General features: G+C 33.5%; 1 protein-coding gene and 1 long non-coding RNA gene across 2 annotated transcripts in view; one reads left to right on the top strand and one right to left on the bottom strand.

The window, feature by feature from the left end:
* Nucleotides 1-3,418: 3,418 nt before the first annotated feature.
* Nucleotides 3,419-17,316, bottom strand: LOC143225144 (THAP domain-containing protein 2-like). Its single transcript, XM_076454020.1, has 3 exons — nucleotides 11,618-17,316; nucleotides 10,353-10,545; nucleotides 3,419-8,104 (listed from the first exon to the last, which is right to left on the bottom strand). Exons 1-3 carry the CDS (start codon nucleotides 11,683-11,685, stop codon nucleotides 7,985-7,987), a joined length of 381 nt encoding a protein of 126 aa, XP_076310135.1. The 5' UTR covers nucleotides 11,686-17,316; the 3' UTR covers nucleotides 3,419-7,984.
* The window catches only part of LOC143225145 (uncharacterized), a 28,708-nt gene continuing 22,914 nt past the window's right edge, over nucleotides 11,616-17,409 (top strand). The window contains exon 1 of the long non-coding RNA XR_013013638.1: nucleotides 11,616-11,993. This is a non-coding gene — a long non-coding RNA (uncharacterized LOC143225145). The remainder of the gene's footprint in view (nucleotides 11,994-17,409) is intronic.

Genomic DNA, 17,409 nt, shown 5'->3' with positions numbered 1-17,409 from the left:
TGTGGGTCGTCAGTTGACGTGGAAGAACGTCCATGACGCTCATCATCTTCAATGGACTGTCGACCATCCTTAAAACGTTCATGCCACTTGAAACATGCCATACGCTTCATAGCAACATCACCGTAAGCCGTGTTAAGCATAGCAAAAGTTTCAGTCGCAGATTTTCCAAGTTTAACACAAAATTTCACAGCAAGTCGTTGCTCCTTCAGGTCATTCATTCTGAAATCTGCCAAACGAAAAAAATCGCACTTCACTTAAAACCGCGTAGCTAATACACAAATGAAGATATCTGCAATCGGGAAATGGCGTCGTAATCAGCTGATCTCTGCGAACCTAGCGGATTCCCCTGGAACCAACTGGAGCCGCGCAATTCAAACAGTCCGCGTATTTTTTGAACAGACCTCGTACATTGTTGCAATATATTTTATCAAAGCATCCTTTGAAACTTGACTTCAAATGTCTTTAATATATTTCCAAAGAAATTTTGGAAGTAACGTTTAATTTATCAAGTTTTTGATCTATCAAATCTAAAGCCTGCTCAATTTGGTTGAGATTAGGGCTTTGTGGGATTCATTCCATCATTTGAATGATGGCATTTTTTTTTCTTAGCTAAGTAATTTCTGCATAGGTTGGATGAGTATTTGGAGTCATTATCTTCTTGGCAGTAGAATCCTTTTTCAATAATACACAAACCAGATGGTATCCATGATGGATCATTATCTGGTGGTATTTGTGATGATCAATTGCTCCATCTATTTTTCAAATATCTTTTGTTGTCTCAGCAGAAAAACCCCCAAACTAGCACACTAACTTCCCCATGCTTCATGCCAGGTGCTATGCATTGAGGTAAGCATCTTTCACCAGACATACAACCTATGCTTTGAGTCAAATACTTCAAACTTGAACTCACCCATCCAAAACATACTTTTTCCAATTAACAGCCTATTTTTCTACTTTTTAACTAATTTAAGCCAATTGAAAATATTTGGAAATTGAAGTAAAGGTTTTTAAACTACTACACAACTAAATATTTCATTCTAGTTGAACCATCTTTTTTGTCATTTGGTATGTGGTCATTTATCTCATGCTTGAGTTCAGTGACAGCTTTTCTTCTGCTCCAAAGGCTGCATGAATAAAGATACTTAACATCAGTATCACCGAGTTTAGATTTTTTGCCTCTCTCCTTCCTATTTTCAAATTTACATGTCTCAGTCTAATTATCTAGGATGTACTTGATAGTATGTGGGGAGAATTTCAAGTGTGCAACAATTTTCAGACTCCAACTAGCATCAGATAAAGCTTTAATCCAAACTCTCTGTTGTATTGACTACTCTTTACACTTTTTTGGGCTGTGGCATGGTAACAAAACTTGAAACATACTTTTTTTTTTTTCTAAATCAAGGTTTATTTGTGGAGTTCTATTAAATCCATTTCTTCTAACATGCTAGATCCTTGCTAACTTCCTTATTTCTTTATATATAGTTAAGACACTACATGGAATACTATGACAGCTATTTTAGACAAACTTTGATCAGTATGTTCATTCAAACAAAACCTTTATAATACGTTCTTGGTACAAGTATATGAGAATTCTAAAGAATGGTAAGTATTCTTACCCTGGCTCTTTTAACTGTCAACAGGAACAAGTTAAACATTACCATACTGTTGAAATTTACATTATCAAAGGGCATTAGCCCTATAAAATGGAAAGAATGATAAAATATTATAGTTCTAATACATATGCACAGTATTGTATAATATAGCAAGGCTAATCCATGTTTAGACAGTTATGTGACTATTACCTGCAATGAGACACTAAAGAAAACATTTGTAAACAACTGTTATTGAATCACGATTGCACTTGAATATTTTGGTATGAAAGTTATAATTATTACTTTTAATTAATTATTACATCTTAGCTAACTAAAGTTAAAATGGAAATTTTTAACCTACTTAACAATGGATCCAACTCACTATGGCAACAAGCAACATGAGGTAAAGAAATGCCTGAGAATAAAGTATACAGGTAGGTTCAGTCTATTTAGGAACAACAACTATGACCAAGTGTAAGCCTTAGGCATCAATACAGATATGATGTTGAACAAATCATTATGTACTGAAAGTACAAAATATTAATTTTCATATAAGATAGGTATTTTTTGTACTGTGCTGTGTAATCTATTCACATACAAAGCAGACAAAATACATTTTAACAATCCAGCTAATGCTGTCTGTTCCTTTTTGGTAATTTTTAAATAAATTATGGTCAAAACAGATTTTCTCTGCATTTTTTTTTTACACATAATGGTAGTAATGCATTCATCATCAGTGAATATGTGCTAAACAATGTATAACATTATCTTGCATCTTAATTAGTTAGAAAATATGAAGTAAATCACATTCTCAAAAAATTCATGGCAACTATGGATTTTTACAGATGTTTATTTTCTTAGTATGGCCAAATTGTTTGGAACATGAGGTTTATTATCTTTGTGCTCATAGGTGTTTATTAAACAAAACTGGTGCTTTTGTCACTGATGTAACGATGTTTTTTTTATGTTGCTAAGTCACATTACAAAACAGAACCCTCTTCACTTTGTGACTTGAGCAAAGAGACTGGTTGTTGCTATTTTCAGTCTTTTGTGAAGTGTGAAATTCATTATCTTCCCAAAGCATCTCTTCTCTAGTGGAATTGTTTAAAAATAGTGCAACAATCTCCTTTTGATTTGGTTTGCACTTTCCAAATGATCTATACATGGAAAGCCATCAGTTAGTGTCACCGTAACACATTGATAAAATAGTGTTGCATTAGTTTATATGCAAAAACGGCTCGTTTGGGTTGAGAAAATATTTTACATAAAAGAGCGAACAACGTTTCGACCTTCTTCGGTCATCGTCAGGTTCACAAAGAAAGAGGTAACTGACCGGAAGCTTACCACATGTTGGTTACCTCTTTCTTTGTGAACCTGACGATGACCGAAGAAGGTCGAAACGTTGTTCGCTCATCTATGTAAAATATTTTCTCAACCCAAACGAGCCGTTTTTGCATATAAATTTCTCAACAAGTGGGTTTCTCGACATCACTGAGTGTTGCATTAGTGCTTTTCATAGTTTTTTGAAATCAAAATCACAGAATAAAAAATAAGAGTGCTTTTATAGTTGAGAAGTGATTATACTTTGGAATATTATTCACTATTTCTCACATATAAAGTGTGATTTCAAAAACACAAAGAAAGATCCAACATTAGGTCATCACCTAAAGCACAGTTTGGATTACAAGAACAAAATCAAACTCTCATGAAATCACATTATAGGGTATACTGGATATTTACTGCAAGTCAGAATTATAGAAAACAATGACATGACAAAGAAAACAAGTGAATTTGTTTTATAGACGAAATACAGAAAAACTGCCTCCTTTCTTGCAAGAACAAAATGAATATTTATTCCTCAGTTATCAACAATTATTTTCACAAGGGAAAGAGTGTATTATTCACAGAGAAAAATTCAAAGTAATATCAGCACATAAAATAATAGCTGAATAATTTAAATCTGTTAGCAAAGTATGATGCACAACCTCTTATACAAGCATAACATTTATAAATAAACTGATAACAAAAATTAAACAGGTTAAAATTTGGTACTGTAAAAATAAATCTGTAAATAATTTAAAAAATGTAAAACAAAAATATTTTGTTAACAAATGAAATATTTTTGTGACTGGTGTAAAAATTTACTAATAAATGAAAACATTTATTTAAAGTACAAATGAGTTTTCTGACAAAATCATAATATACAAATGCTATTTTACACTAATGCTGCAAACATGTAACAGTTTTGTATAACACCTACAGAAACAACTTTGTTGTAGATAATGAAGCTCACCAAGTGCCCTTCTAACTTAGCTTACCAGTTGTAGTGTCTGTGAATGACCTGGCTCAGTGATGCACCCTGATCTTGTAGTAGTACAGGGATACAAATTTTGTCAAGGAGAATACATGATTGTTATTAGGCTCTAAATCAAACATGTGCTGGAGTAAGCCATCCAGGGTAGTGCATTATAAGAGATGGGATTTTAGATCCAAAAAGAGGCAGACCTGAATCTGATGCAATCAACAGATGCTGAAAACATGTTTCAGTGGGTTTATAAACATTAATACCTCATGAGAGTTTGACAAGTCAACCTTTGTACTTGATACAAATGATAATTTGATTTGACTTGTATGTTAACAAGTATAACAGTTGTGATGTACCTTTTTTCACATATTGTTAATAGAGGGCCTTGATGCTTTTTTATGGCTGCCATAAAGCCAATGAAAGCTATCTTGCATGTTGTGCTCAAAATCAACTTTCCACTCAAATTGTTTTAAGTTTTGCCACTTACTGCCCAAAGATTTTACTTAAAAGTATATTCTATAATGAGTGGAAAATAACTTGCAAAATTTAAGATTTAATTTAAGACAAAAAAAAGCAAATTTAAAAAAACGGTCATGAATGCTCACAAAATATGCTTTTTAGGTGGCCTTATCCATGCCATCACAGATAGTCACGTGACTGCCAAACATTCACAACGATCTGACCATGGCATCTGATAGTAAAAAAAAACGGGAAAGTCTCATGATCTATTTCAGTTTGACTTCACGAGCAAGACGAATGAATCAGAAGACAATACTATGAAAGCTCAAGTGAAAAAAACCCAAGCTTGTTGACCCAAGCTCAAGTGTTAAAGCAAAAACTGCTACTGTTAGTACTGGTGCTAAGCCTACTCATTGTTTCCAGGATGAATGGAATAGAGGCCAACCATGGATGGGATATAATAACGCTACCAGACTGATCTTTTGCTCAATTTGTCAGAAATATGACCAAAGTAGTGGAAGGCAGAAGAACACCTTCATAACAGGATCTTCCAACTTGAGAGCAAGTGCTGTTAAGGAGCATGAAAACAGTTGTGCCCACAGTCTAAGTTGTCAAGCTAAGACAGCAGAAGAAACACCTGATTTAACTCCCACAATGAAAAAAATTGAGCAAACTTAACCAGACTGAGAAAGATTGTTTGCTTGTGCTGTTCAGGACTGCCCTTTATATGGCTTTGAATGCCAAACCATTCAGCAATTTTTAAGAGCTTCTGTTGCTGCAGGAGCACAACTTTGGTATAAACTTAACAGAACATTATGCCAATGACAAACAAGGAGTTACTTTATGAAGTATATTGCAGAAACAATTAGAATCAATGTCAGATCTCGTCTGCACACCTCATTATTCTTTGGCATTATGACTGATGGCTCAACAGACACTGCCAACATTGAGCAGGAGATAAGTCTATGTAAGATACGTGGACAGTGACTGTTTCCCAGTAATGCACTTCCTGTGTCTGCAGTCAGTTGAGAAGGATGATTCTGAACATTTGTTACAGGCACTTAGTTCAGGTAAAGGTTTCTTAATTACTTGGGATGAGAATTTCTCAATTTTGGCACAAATAAAGGACTTGTCAACAGATTGAAGGTACAAAAACTTTATTTGATAGGGATCCACTGTGTTAGTCACAGATTGGAACTTACAATTAAGAAGACCATCAAGGCCATCCCTTACCTTGATAGTATCCAAACCTTTTTAGAAAACCTATGGAAGTTTTATGACAATTCATCACAAAACTGGCCTCAAACAAGTTGGTAAAGCCAACAAAAGGGACAGGAACCCGATGGGTGGCCTATAAAGAGCGTGCTCTGGAGTCAGTTTCTCATAACTGGCTAACTTTAGCAGAGCATTTGTATCAAGTAAAGCTGCATGACAAAGGGGAACATGGACATAAAGCTGCAGGATTATACAGTACTTGGACAAGCCTTAAATTCATCCTGTACATAGACATACTCTCGGCAGTTCTTTCTGTTTTTACATCTCTTAGTCTCAAAATGCAAGACAATTCTGTTGCTGTGAACATTGTTTCTGACAAACTCACTGTTTGCAAAGAGAAGCTGGGCAATCTGAATCATGTTGAGAAATCCCAGAAAATTGTTAAAAAGCTCACAACATGTGAACAAACTAGCAAGTGGTTACATAGAGGATAAGTGATTGATATTAGTGGTCAGAGGCTCAACAAGTGCCACAAAAGAGGCAGTTGCTCAATCCATGGCTGAAGAAACTGCCACCTTCATATGTAAAATTGTCACATATCTGAATGAGAGATTTGAAGAATTTGATAAAGATTTTATTGGTGGCTTTCAAATTTTTGAACCAAGCAACTGGCCTAAAAGCAAGGAAGCATTGTCATCTTATGGCCATAATGGACTCCAGACACTATTGGACCACTTTGGTGCTCTACTAGAAGCTAAGGGTTTCAACATTGCAGCTGATATTTGCCAAGCTGACTTACATGAGACACTGCTCAAAGAAACAAAACTTGCCAAATCAGATGAGTCTCTGGCTGGTATTGCAAGTGGATTGTGGGCCCACATATAAAGTCAAATTACTGTTGAGGACGAAAACCTTTACCTGAATCAACAGTGTTGGCCTTGATATGCCTCACGCAGGTGATTTCTGTGTCATCTGCTGAACCAGAACATGGATTTTCCCAGATGGTAGTTATTAAGGATGACTGGCAGTCCAAACTAATAAATGATTCTCTTAATGAGTTGATGACAATAAAATTAGATAAGAATAAGACCTGTGAACTTGCAAGCATAGAATTTCTGTGCAAGTCTGTAGAATCCTGGTGGAAGGACAGTAAAAAAACCAGACAATTTGTGAGTCAACATGGAATTCACACACATAGAGACAATAGAAAGACTGACTCTGCATCAGCTGATGTCTTAGTGCTGGATGACTAAATCTACCAGTTTGATTGATGTGTCATTTTTACTGGATACAAGGCTTGGTGCCACTTGCTTTGAAATAATATTTCAGTGCCATAAATAAAATGATTCTGTTTTATATAATAATTGTCTCTTCTTGATTTCTTCTTTTCAGTAATGTCCGGTGACAATTTTAAGGTGTCCTGCTAAAATTTCAAATGTCCAGCAAGTTTTACTGTCCAGCAGGACAAGTGTCCTAATGAAAATTTAGAATATTTCTACCCCTGGAATCTACGAGCAAAAGCAGTGCTTGAACTTAGTGTATGGGCAGCAAAATTGATTTTCATCTGGAACTTTCACGCTGTGTTCTTAAGATGTAGATCTTCCTCTTGTTGCGGTTTTTTGAGGCTTTCTAGATGCTGCCATCTCACATTCTTATCAGTCTCATCAATGATGATGCCACATAAGCCAAGAGTGTTTCTGACCAGCATTAACATGTGACAAATATCTAACAGGACACATATCTGTTGATTATGTTAGGAAAAACTACAGTCATGGATGGAAGGATACACAAATATGCCAAGCTCTTTTAGCATTCATAAGTGATATGAAGGTCCATCACAAGTGAAAGAAATAACCTTTATGTCAACATATGCAAATTTCATAGTACACTGACAAACAAGGCTAGCTTTATCAACATCTGATAGGCCACTGATGAGAAAATAAGCAACAGGAACCTTCCAGTGATCATGAATGCAAACCATTATGAAGACCAAAACTTTGGTTGCTAGTGGTATAAAATTATATGTGATGCCAAAATCAGTGTCAACATAACCTAGCATATTTTCACCATCCCACTCAACATGGTTCCTGATAGCCATTTCATCCAGCATCAATACACACAGAGTAGAAATGGAGCATAAAGGCAAGAGAATTTGAGGACAGGATGGTATTCCTTATGTGATGTTTCATTACCCTTCTGGTTCATTATGTGTTTTATCAGTTCCAGTGGTACCTCAACAAAGGTCTTTCAAGCTTGTCTACACATAACTTGAAGATCGTGTGTGTGACTGCATGAAGTCTTCAATGTTTTGCATGAGTTCCAGTTTCTTCTGCAATCTTCTGGTTTTTTTCTGACCTAGGTTCAATCTTTTCTTGCAGGCCTGAGACAAATTCAATCTGGTAAAGCTTTCTATTCACTCTTTGTGGGTTGGCTGTGTTGTGTTGATTTCTTTGTCTTGAGTTGTTTGTGGAGTCTCTTGATAATTTGATTCTGCAGATTGTCTTTTTTCAGGTGATTTGTAATTGCCAGCTTTCTGAAATCAGATACATACAATATCATAAATCAAACATGAAATATCAATTTTGTATTTACATTTTTTTGCCCGTGAACAAGAACTAGATAAATTATAATTATTAAGATTTTATAAAAAATATTACCACATAAAAACTGATAATTTTAAAACCTGTAAATAGGAATTGTAAAAAGAATTCAGGAAACAAGGTTGCAGATTCTTCAGACTTCTTTACTCAAACTAAAATATCTTGGCTCCTTGCTGTTACCTAGAATTATATTTGGTTGAGTTGAAATATGGATTTGTAGTTTGAGCAAACAATGTCTTTTGTATTTCCAGCTTGTTTCCTTAGTTTTTATAATTTCTATTTACAGGTTTTAAAATTCCCAATTTTTTATTTATCTTGTTTGCTAGCTTTTGTGATGCATTAATATTAGCAAAGGAATGCTTGGTGTAATAGTTAACTTTATATACTGTAATGATAATAAACATAGCTAGCTGATATGGTTCATTATGAAATTGATGATTTACTGTAGCTATTGGCTGTTTGATCGCATTAATTCAAGATATAAAATGTTCAGCTACTGCTGGAGATTTATTTGATAATATAGAGTGTATTTATAGTTTCTGTGCAACTAAACCCTCTATATAATGCATGGTGATCAGCAAATATATTCCTGGACTAAGATACAATTTCCACAAAGTGCAAAAAAAAATCACCAATAGAAATGCAGTCTTTTCAAATAAAACATAAGAATTCAAAATATTTTTTAAAAAACCTTCATGTCTTTAAAGGTTTTATTCTATGAATGTGTTAAATAAAATTTGATATTATGTGTATTTATTTTATTCACTCCTTCACTTCATAAATAATACAGAGTTTGGCTTCCAAAAGATATTGATTGTATAGTGTTACAGTCACCTGTAACACTATGTTTTTAGTTGGTAATTCCTATTTCTTCCTGCACTTGAACTTTATATGGAAACACCAGATATTTGTAAGAGAGCTAACTTCAAGAGATATTATTAACATCGTTTATATCAGAATTATGATTCTTTTAGCTTAAGTAAAATATAGAAGAAACAAACTGACTTTCAACACCCCAACAACTTTCACAGTGTCTTATTTAGTGTTCAAGAAAAGGTTGATTTGTTTGTTCTCTGAATTTCGTGCAAAGCTACATGATGGCTATCTGTGCTGGCCATCCCTAATTTAGCAGTGTAAGACTAGGAGGAGGATAGCTAGTCATCACCACTCACTGCCAACTCTTGGGCTATTCTTTTATCAACAAATAGTGGGATTGACCATCATGTTATAATACCCTCATGGCTGAAAGGGCAGGCATATTTGGTGTTAAGGGGATTTGAACCTGCAACCCTCAGATTGCCAGTTGAGCTCCCTAACCACCTGGCCATACTAAGCCTTGCAAAAAGGTTTAGGTGCAATATCCTGAGCAGTTTTTGTTGTAGACAGGCACTAGAATAATAATAATAAAATTAGAAATGGGAAATTTTGAGTAGATTTTCTTTTCCTTGTAAATCCAACATGTGTGCATTTTTATACGTACAGTCTTAGCAATCAGTAGTAAAGGTTTTAAAGTGTTGTTTTAACTGAATATTTATTATTTAAGGTATTTTATGCCTAATTGTTCTACTATGCAATTCTTTGTGATTCATACTGTGAACCAGCTTGGCATAGTTACGTGGTTAAGGCACTAGATTTGTAATCTTAGGGTCACAGGTTCGAATCCCCATCACACCAAACATGCTCGCCCCTTCAGCTGTGAGGGAGTTATAAAGTAATGGTTAATCCCACTATTCATTGGTAAAAGAGTAGTCCAAGAGTTGTCAATGGATAGTTATGATTAGCTGCCTTTCCTCTAGTCAGCCCGACATGGCCAGGTGGTTAGGGAGCTTAACTCGTAATCTGAAGATCACGGGTTCAAATCCATCACATCAAACATGCTCGCCTTTTCAGCTGTGGAGGCATTATAATGTTACAGTCAATCTCACTATCTGTTGGTAAAAGAGTAGCCCAAGGGTTGATGGTGGGTGATGACTAGTTGCCTTCCCTCTAGTCTTACAGTGCAAAACTAGGGATGGCTAGTGCAGATAACCCTCATGCAGCTTTGCGCAAAATTCAAAACAAACAAATCTATTGTGAATCAAAACCAATAATCAATTGATATTATTATTTCTGTAATAACTGAGTTTAAGTGAGTGTTCCATGTAACTTAGCATTCTTTTAAAAGTGTAGTTAAGTACGTACCTTCTGATAATTGTTAGGAAAGCTGAAAATTGTTGGTACTGCATCTGGATGCAGTCTGACAGTTTGGCCAGTTTTGTCAAAATGTATCTCCTCAAAATGATCGGAACACACTACTGCCTTGTCTGATGGCTTGAATTTCTCTCTCCTCATCCTGGTCACCCATAGTTGTCGTCTTACAACATTCTTGGGAAACCTTAAAGCAGAACGAGAGCATGATGGAATATAACTGATTATTTTCATATGATCAATGGAAACTATTTATTTCTACATGATACAAATATACACGTATTATATATATACATGATTTTTTTCCACATCAAGTGTCACCACTGCTTTTACAAGTGTTCCCATTTGGTTGATATGATGATTTGGGTGTTTGATATCTCTCACTTTAAATGGCTTACTTTTGTTTTTTAACTTGTGAGATTTTTCACATGCAAGATAAGCATTTATTTACTGGTATTCATTGTTGTTTTATTCCTACTACGTGCCGCTCACTATACGGCTGAATCGCAATACTAGGTTGTTCTGGTATATGTTTAGTCGAACAATCCTTGCTTCGAAAGGATATCTCGTGTAAATTTAAGTTTTATTTATTACAACAGTTTTTCCTTAAAATATCGTAAATTTAATTTTTAAAAACACCAATGTTTAATATTACTATTTTGGAGTTAAGCTACCTTAAACTGTTGTTGTCTAAAATTAGAAACACGTTTTTAAGGGCAATAATAAGTAACTTACACAGAAAAAAGGTTATGTGACATAATGACAAAGAATTTAAATATCAGAGAGAGAGAAATTACTTGTCGTAATACAGTTTCTTTAGTTGCATTTAGGCAAATAGTTACTGTATTGTTGACATGCTGGTGTTCTGTCAGGATGTGTTTTGGGAGATATTAAGTTAAATTAAAAAAATAAATCTGTAGTTGATTTATTTTGCGCTACATATCTGCCACCGTGCAAAATGCTATTGTTCAATTACTCACAAAAGCGAAAAAGTGACGTGGTGTTGAAGAAGTCTGAATGGAGACATCACGGTCAGGACCCATAATAAAATATTTACATATTTTTATTTTGTACGCAATTTTGTTAGTTATGAAATTGAGTAAATAAACTGTAATTATGTTAAACACAGTTTATCACATACCAGTTGTGATTGGGTTTATCTTCCCATACATTTTTTACAGGGAATATACGGTTTCAGTACATTAAAGTCGATAAAATTTGTTTAACTGATAAGTCATAAATCTAAGATGAGTACTTACAAGTGGAAGGTTTTGCCACATCCCTTGGCCGATATGTTACTGCATCCAACAGCTGAACAACGAGGCATATTGATCAGTATTGCTTGCTATAGATTAACAGAAGTATAATAATTATAGCAGATCGGGATTTAAAGGGGTATGATGAAATGGCCGTGGAGAGTCTTCCAACGACCCTACACAGATTAGTGGTACCGACATGATAGTTTAGTTAACGAACGAACTTAATCTCGCAGCTTCCAGCCTCACTACAATTCGCGAGACTGTTTCAACTCTGATGTCGTCACATGCACATTATTTGATGATGTTCGATAAAAACAGAAACTGAAAATGTCAGAGGACCTGCTTCGAAAACGGAAGCCATTTGAGATCATATCAGGTTCGGAGCATAACCTGCACGAATTATTCTGTGTCTTTCGTTTGAGAAGTTAGTGAAACTTTAGCTCGTAACGAGTTTAGCCTCAAATTTAGGTGATTTAATGACAGTTGTAATCGAGATCCATGAACTTTAGTGCGAGGTACAGGCTTTTACTAACTCCGATCCGGCTTATTACAATCTAATTATAACACATGTATCACTAATTTATGTGTAACAGTTAATTTACTGAGGTTCTGAATTTACATAGAGGGCAATTTTTAACGATAAATTATAGTATGAGTATCTAGGTTAAAAGTTGACCATTCTCCATTTATGTTAAGCCTCTTTATACATTTACTGAATTGTGAAAAGTGTAGTTTTTGCTTGTTATTTTCGTGCAATTAATAAAACAATCATAACTTTATAATACCAAATTCAAATTACAAACATGCGAGTAGTTACAATTACTTCTAATAGGTCCCCCGCTGGCACAGCGGTAAGTATACGGATTTACAACCCTCAGTAGATAGCCCCATGTGGCTTTGCTATAAGAAAACACACACACTTCTAATAAATATACTGTAAGTCAGAGTGCCTGGTTAGATATGCAAATTTTACAATGAAACATTCAAAGTATAAAGAGCTGTAAAAAGCAGAATCCATGTTCCCAGAGGAATCTTATTCAATGGATTTGGAGGTATGCCCTTCCAAAATTAATATAATGATTATATAATTCACAGTTGGTATACAATATGTAGTTTCAGTGTCCCTTTACATTTGTTTAATTTTATGGCATTTTTCTTATGTTGTTATTAAAGATGCAAGATATTTAGTCATAACCATTAATTTATTTATCTTAATGTATATAACACAGTATTCTTTTTCAAAATCTCTAATGATAATTATTAGAATGTGTAGATTTTGGTGGTAGAAAATAGCTTTATGTATTTAAAAAAAACATTCGTTTAGTACTAATACTACAAGTAGTGAGGTGGATAAGTATGCATGTTTCAAGTTTATTTTAATCAATTTTCTGTTAAAATAATTGGTAAATTTCTTTTGTATTTTTGCAGGGTTAGATTGTACTAAATATCAGTTTAGTTAACACTCAAATGCTATTATTTGTAATATTTTGAATACAGAAAAGAATTACTAAATGCTACATTCAACGGTAACATTTAAAGTTATGTTAATGTTTCTATTCCAGAACTGTTTATCATGATACACTTTCCATTTGTTATTGAACACCTTTTGAATGTTCTTAGATTAATGCTCTACAGTGTTCATTTTGTTAATCCAGAACAATTTATTTGTTGTGTTACGTGATTATTTATAATCACTAGAGTTTCAGTATATCTATAAATGCAGTGATAATTTTTATACCATTAGCCAGTATAAAGTAAGAAAGATTAATGTAAAGAAATGTAAGATTTCAAATGACCATTGTTTGGATGTTAGTGACACATGATGGTGAAAAGCATTATGTAAAAAATTTTTTTAGGTTGTAACAGATAATTATTGAATAATTTCAACAGTAAGACCATTGGTTTTTTGGTTAAATCATTCTTGCTATTCCAGTCACTAATAATTCCTGGTGTTTATAGTCTAAAGAATTTTATAGTTCTTTGTTTTTCTTTACTTGTAATTGGTTATGATTGGTTTGTTTTTGAATTCCATGCAAAGTTACACTAGGGCTATCTGTACCTAATTTTGCAGTGTAAGACCAGAGGTAAGGCAGCTAGTCATCACCACCCACTAACAACTCTTTTACCAATGAATCGTGGGATTGACCATCACATTATAATGCCCTCACAGCTGAAAGGGCAAGCATGTTTGGTCTTAATGGGATTTAAACCTGCAACCCTCAGATTACAAGTCGAGTGCCTTATCCACCTAGCCAATTGGTTACGACCAAGTTCAATTTTGCAATATACTTTTCTCAGTGTATGCCACAGACAGTACTGGATAAATTATTTTGTGTAGCATTTATCATTAATCTAGATATACCAGAAATGCATTTGATCTGAATCAAGTGAAGTGGTTATTAAGAAATAGTTTTACCATTATTTTGTGTAGAAAAAATCTGGAAAAACTGAAATTTTTATGTGGAAATGTATACAGACACATCAAAAACTTTCCTTTCTGGAATTTTTAATTTCTTAGTTCTAACCTCTTATCAATAAAAGTCAGTAAGTACAAAGCAGTTAACAAATTGTCATTAAGTTCTACTGAAAGCAATAGATTCAGATTGTATTAGTGGTACTTTTAATGAATTTAATAAAACTACAGTGACCATCATTATAAGCAAAATACCATTATAATATTATAGTGTAGGTGTGTGTGACTTTTGTTTGGGAAGTTAATGAAAATTGTGCTCATAACAACATTAGTGATTTAATTAAATTATGAAAATGTCCAAGAGTTGTGTTTTTAATTCAATCACAGGAATGCAACTTGTTAAGCATGTTCTTTAATTTTACCTCAAGGATCAACAAATGGATTATAATATGTTATAATAAACATTGTGGTTAATAATAGGGATGCCTCACTACTTTCCTGATATTGGTTTTATTTAAACAAGTAGTTGATGTATTGCTGAATGTGCTGGTGATTTGTATATACTAGTGCATTAGTATTTATTTGAGGTATAAAATTGTAAAACTTTTAAATCATCACTTCTCAATCTGTGGTCTGCTGAGAAAATAAAAATCAGGAAGGTCTGAGAATACAAGTTTTAGAACTACTATTTTAATAAAAAAAAATCCACATTTTAGTAATGCATGTAAAATGATTTGTACTACTACTATTGAGAAATCTCTAGCATGCACTGTATAGTATTTTCATACAAGATGTACTATCTTTACATGCACTATTACATTTTGAAAAAAATTATCTAACATTTTTAGCAGTGTCACATTTCATTAAAAAGTTACATACGTGAATATATTTATTAAATAAAATTTTAAGTTCAGTAATGGGCAATTTATAATAAGTTTTATGCTTATTATTTGGGATTTTTTTATATAAATACTTTATAGGATTCTGTTGGTGAAGCATAGTTATAAACATGTCTGTGCTTTAATACTTGGATGGATGTATATTCTACTGTGAGATTATTTATTGTTCCTCCATACAATGGTATTTTATTAAAAGACCATTGCAGACTGGCCTGGATATTGCTCCACCCCATTGGAGGGATGTGGTGGAATTTTTGTTGAATCACCCTCAGTAATTAAAAAAAATACTTGATTTTAAAGTAGTAAGGACAATGACATTCGGTAGGGTTGAGTGAAATTTGGGGAGGTGTAGACCAATAAAGCACCCTATACATACACTAGCACCAGGGCTATTTCCAGAGCACTGTTCTAATGGTAATTTTGTTGATATACTTGCTACATTACAAGATATATAGTGTGTCTCAGAAGAGTGGATGTGTATGGAAAAATACACAATTTATTTATTATTCACATTGCATGCCATTAATAGCCATATACATATCAATTATTTGTATACTGTGCCCTCAGGGTATTTTCATTTCTGAAATATGTACACTTGACATTAAAAATGTTTGCTGAACTTTAAAAAGGTAATGTCCATTTTCACTTGGGGTACAGATATCTGGAGCACCTTGTGCAATGAAAACAATTTCTGCTGTTTATACTTGCTCACTTGCTTTCATCACTTACTGTCATCAGTTATTTCTGTTATTGATATTAATTAAACTAGTAAATCATGCCAACCATATTTTGAACATAAAATTAACTCAAATAGTATTGAAGCTATAAGCATGCTTCATAAACACAGAAGTGGATAGTCACACTAACAGACATGTAATTTATGATCTTTTCATTGCAACTTTTGTAGAAACGGTAATCATTCAGTCAAATATTAAAAACTAAGCCTTTGTAGTTTGTTTTATGTTTGAAGTGCAAAGCTACACAGTGGGTTATTTTGCTGTGCCAACATTACATACTGAAACAATATTTTTACCATTACAAGCCAACAAAGTTATTACCAAAGCAGTAGGAAGCCAATAAGTTGTGTCAAGTTACATCTTGAAATTAAATGCAAATATGAGCCAACTGTTTCTCGCTTGAACTCTATGTATTTTAATGCCATTATTCCTTAATATCTGTTAGCATATGAAAGTACTATAGAGTTAATATTCATAAGTAGCCCATTTAGCAAAAGTGTTGATTGAAGTAAAAGAGTTTAACCTATTAGAGAAAGAGTATATTAAAAACTTAATAAAAGAAGTATTCTTGTAATCTTAGCCTCAGCCATCTTTGCTTTAACTGTAAAGCCTCAGGTTAGTGCCTTTGTGCTCCATCTGCCCACTGCATCTTCACTTCAAATAAATAACAGTGTAACAGGTAGTATTAGTCAAAGCTCCAACAGCTAAGCTGACCATCACTCGGCCTGCCAGCATTACATTCCCAACTACACACACACTCAAATCTTGCTTCAATCAACACATTTCTACTTTCACTGATCACCAACATATTCCCCTTACATTTCATCCACTCAACACACAAACATGTAGATTGTCTTATAACTTCCATATCATTAAACAGGACAATACTATTGGTCATATGTTTCCTAACAAACCTGTTAACTTCTTATAAACAAGACACTAATATCAAAGACATAGTGAACTTCTGAAAAACATACAACAATTAGCTATTATTCAAATTGGTACGTACAGCTGTTAGAGGAACAGATCCAACAGTTGTCCTTATGCTGATAATAGAATATCTCTTAGAAACCCTAAATGGCCATTTCACCTATACATCTAAATGTTTAGTTTATTGAACATATCTATAACAACCAGAGGAGTATCCAGCTGAATGCTTGCTGAACATACATGAGAACACTTACATAGCATCGTGATTGAAGGTCAAGATAAACATGAAGCTTGGCACTTCAACACAAATGATCATTCTCTTGAGTACTTTAAACTAGTTGCCTTATATCATGCCCCCTCTAATATAAGTAAAAGAACTGCTATTGAAAAAGAAATATTTTTTAAATTGGGTTGTTTAAATCCTTTGAGTATTAACAAACAGTTAAGTTTTTTATAATTTTTCAATACCCTTATTTTATTATCTTAAAATGTTAACATGGTAAAAAAAGAAATAACTTACTTTTTTTCTGTATTTCTAATAACTTTTGATACTGTTTTTCAATTACTAGTTCTATTATATTGTTTTTGATAAAGTGTTCAATTCTCATTTTTCTGCCTCATATTACATTCTGTTTTGTGTATTTTTTTCTTTCAAAACACTCCTGTAATTACCATTAACCAACAGGTTTGCTTCTGGCTTGGCAAAGAGCATTTGCTTGAAACATTGCCAAATTAATAAATTGTTACCATAGTTTTTAAAGTTGATTTTTTTATCTGTAAAAGTCTAATTTATATATATAAATAGTGTAGTAT

This window comes from Tachypleus tridentatus, chromosome 9 (assembly GCF_004210375.1).
Source record: "Tachypleus tridentatus isolate NWPU-2018 chromosome 9, ASM421037v1, whole genome shotgun sequence".
Classification (NCBI taxonomy): Eukaryota; Metazoa; Arthropoda; class Merostomata; order Xiphosura; family Limulidae; genus Tachypleus; species Tachypleus tridentatus.
The sequence above is the reverse complement of the archived record's forward strand: the minus strand, read 5'-3'. Positions and strand labels throughout refer to the sequence as shown.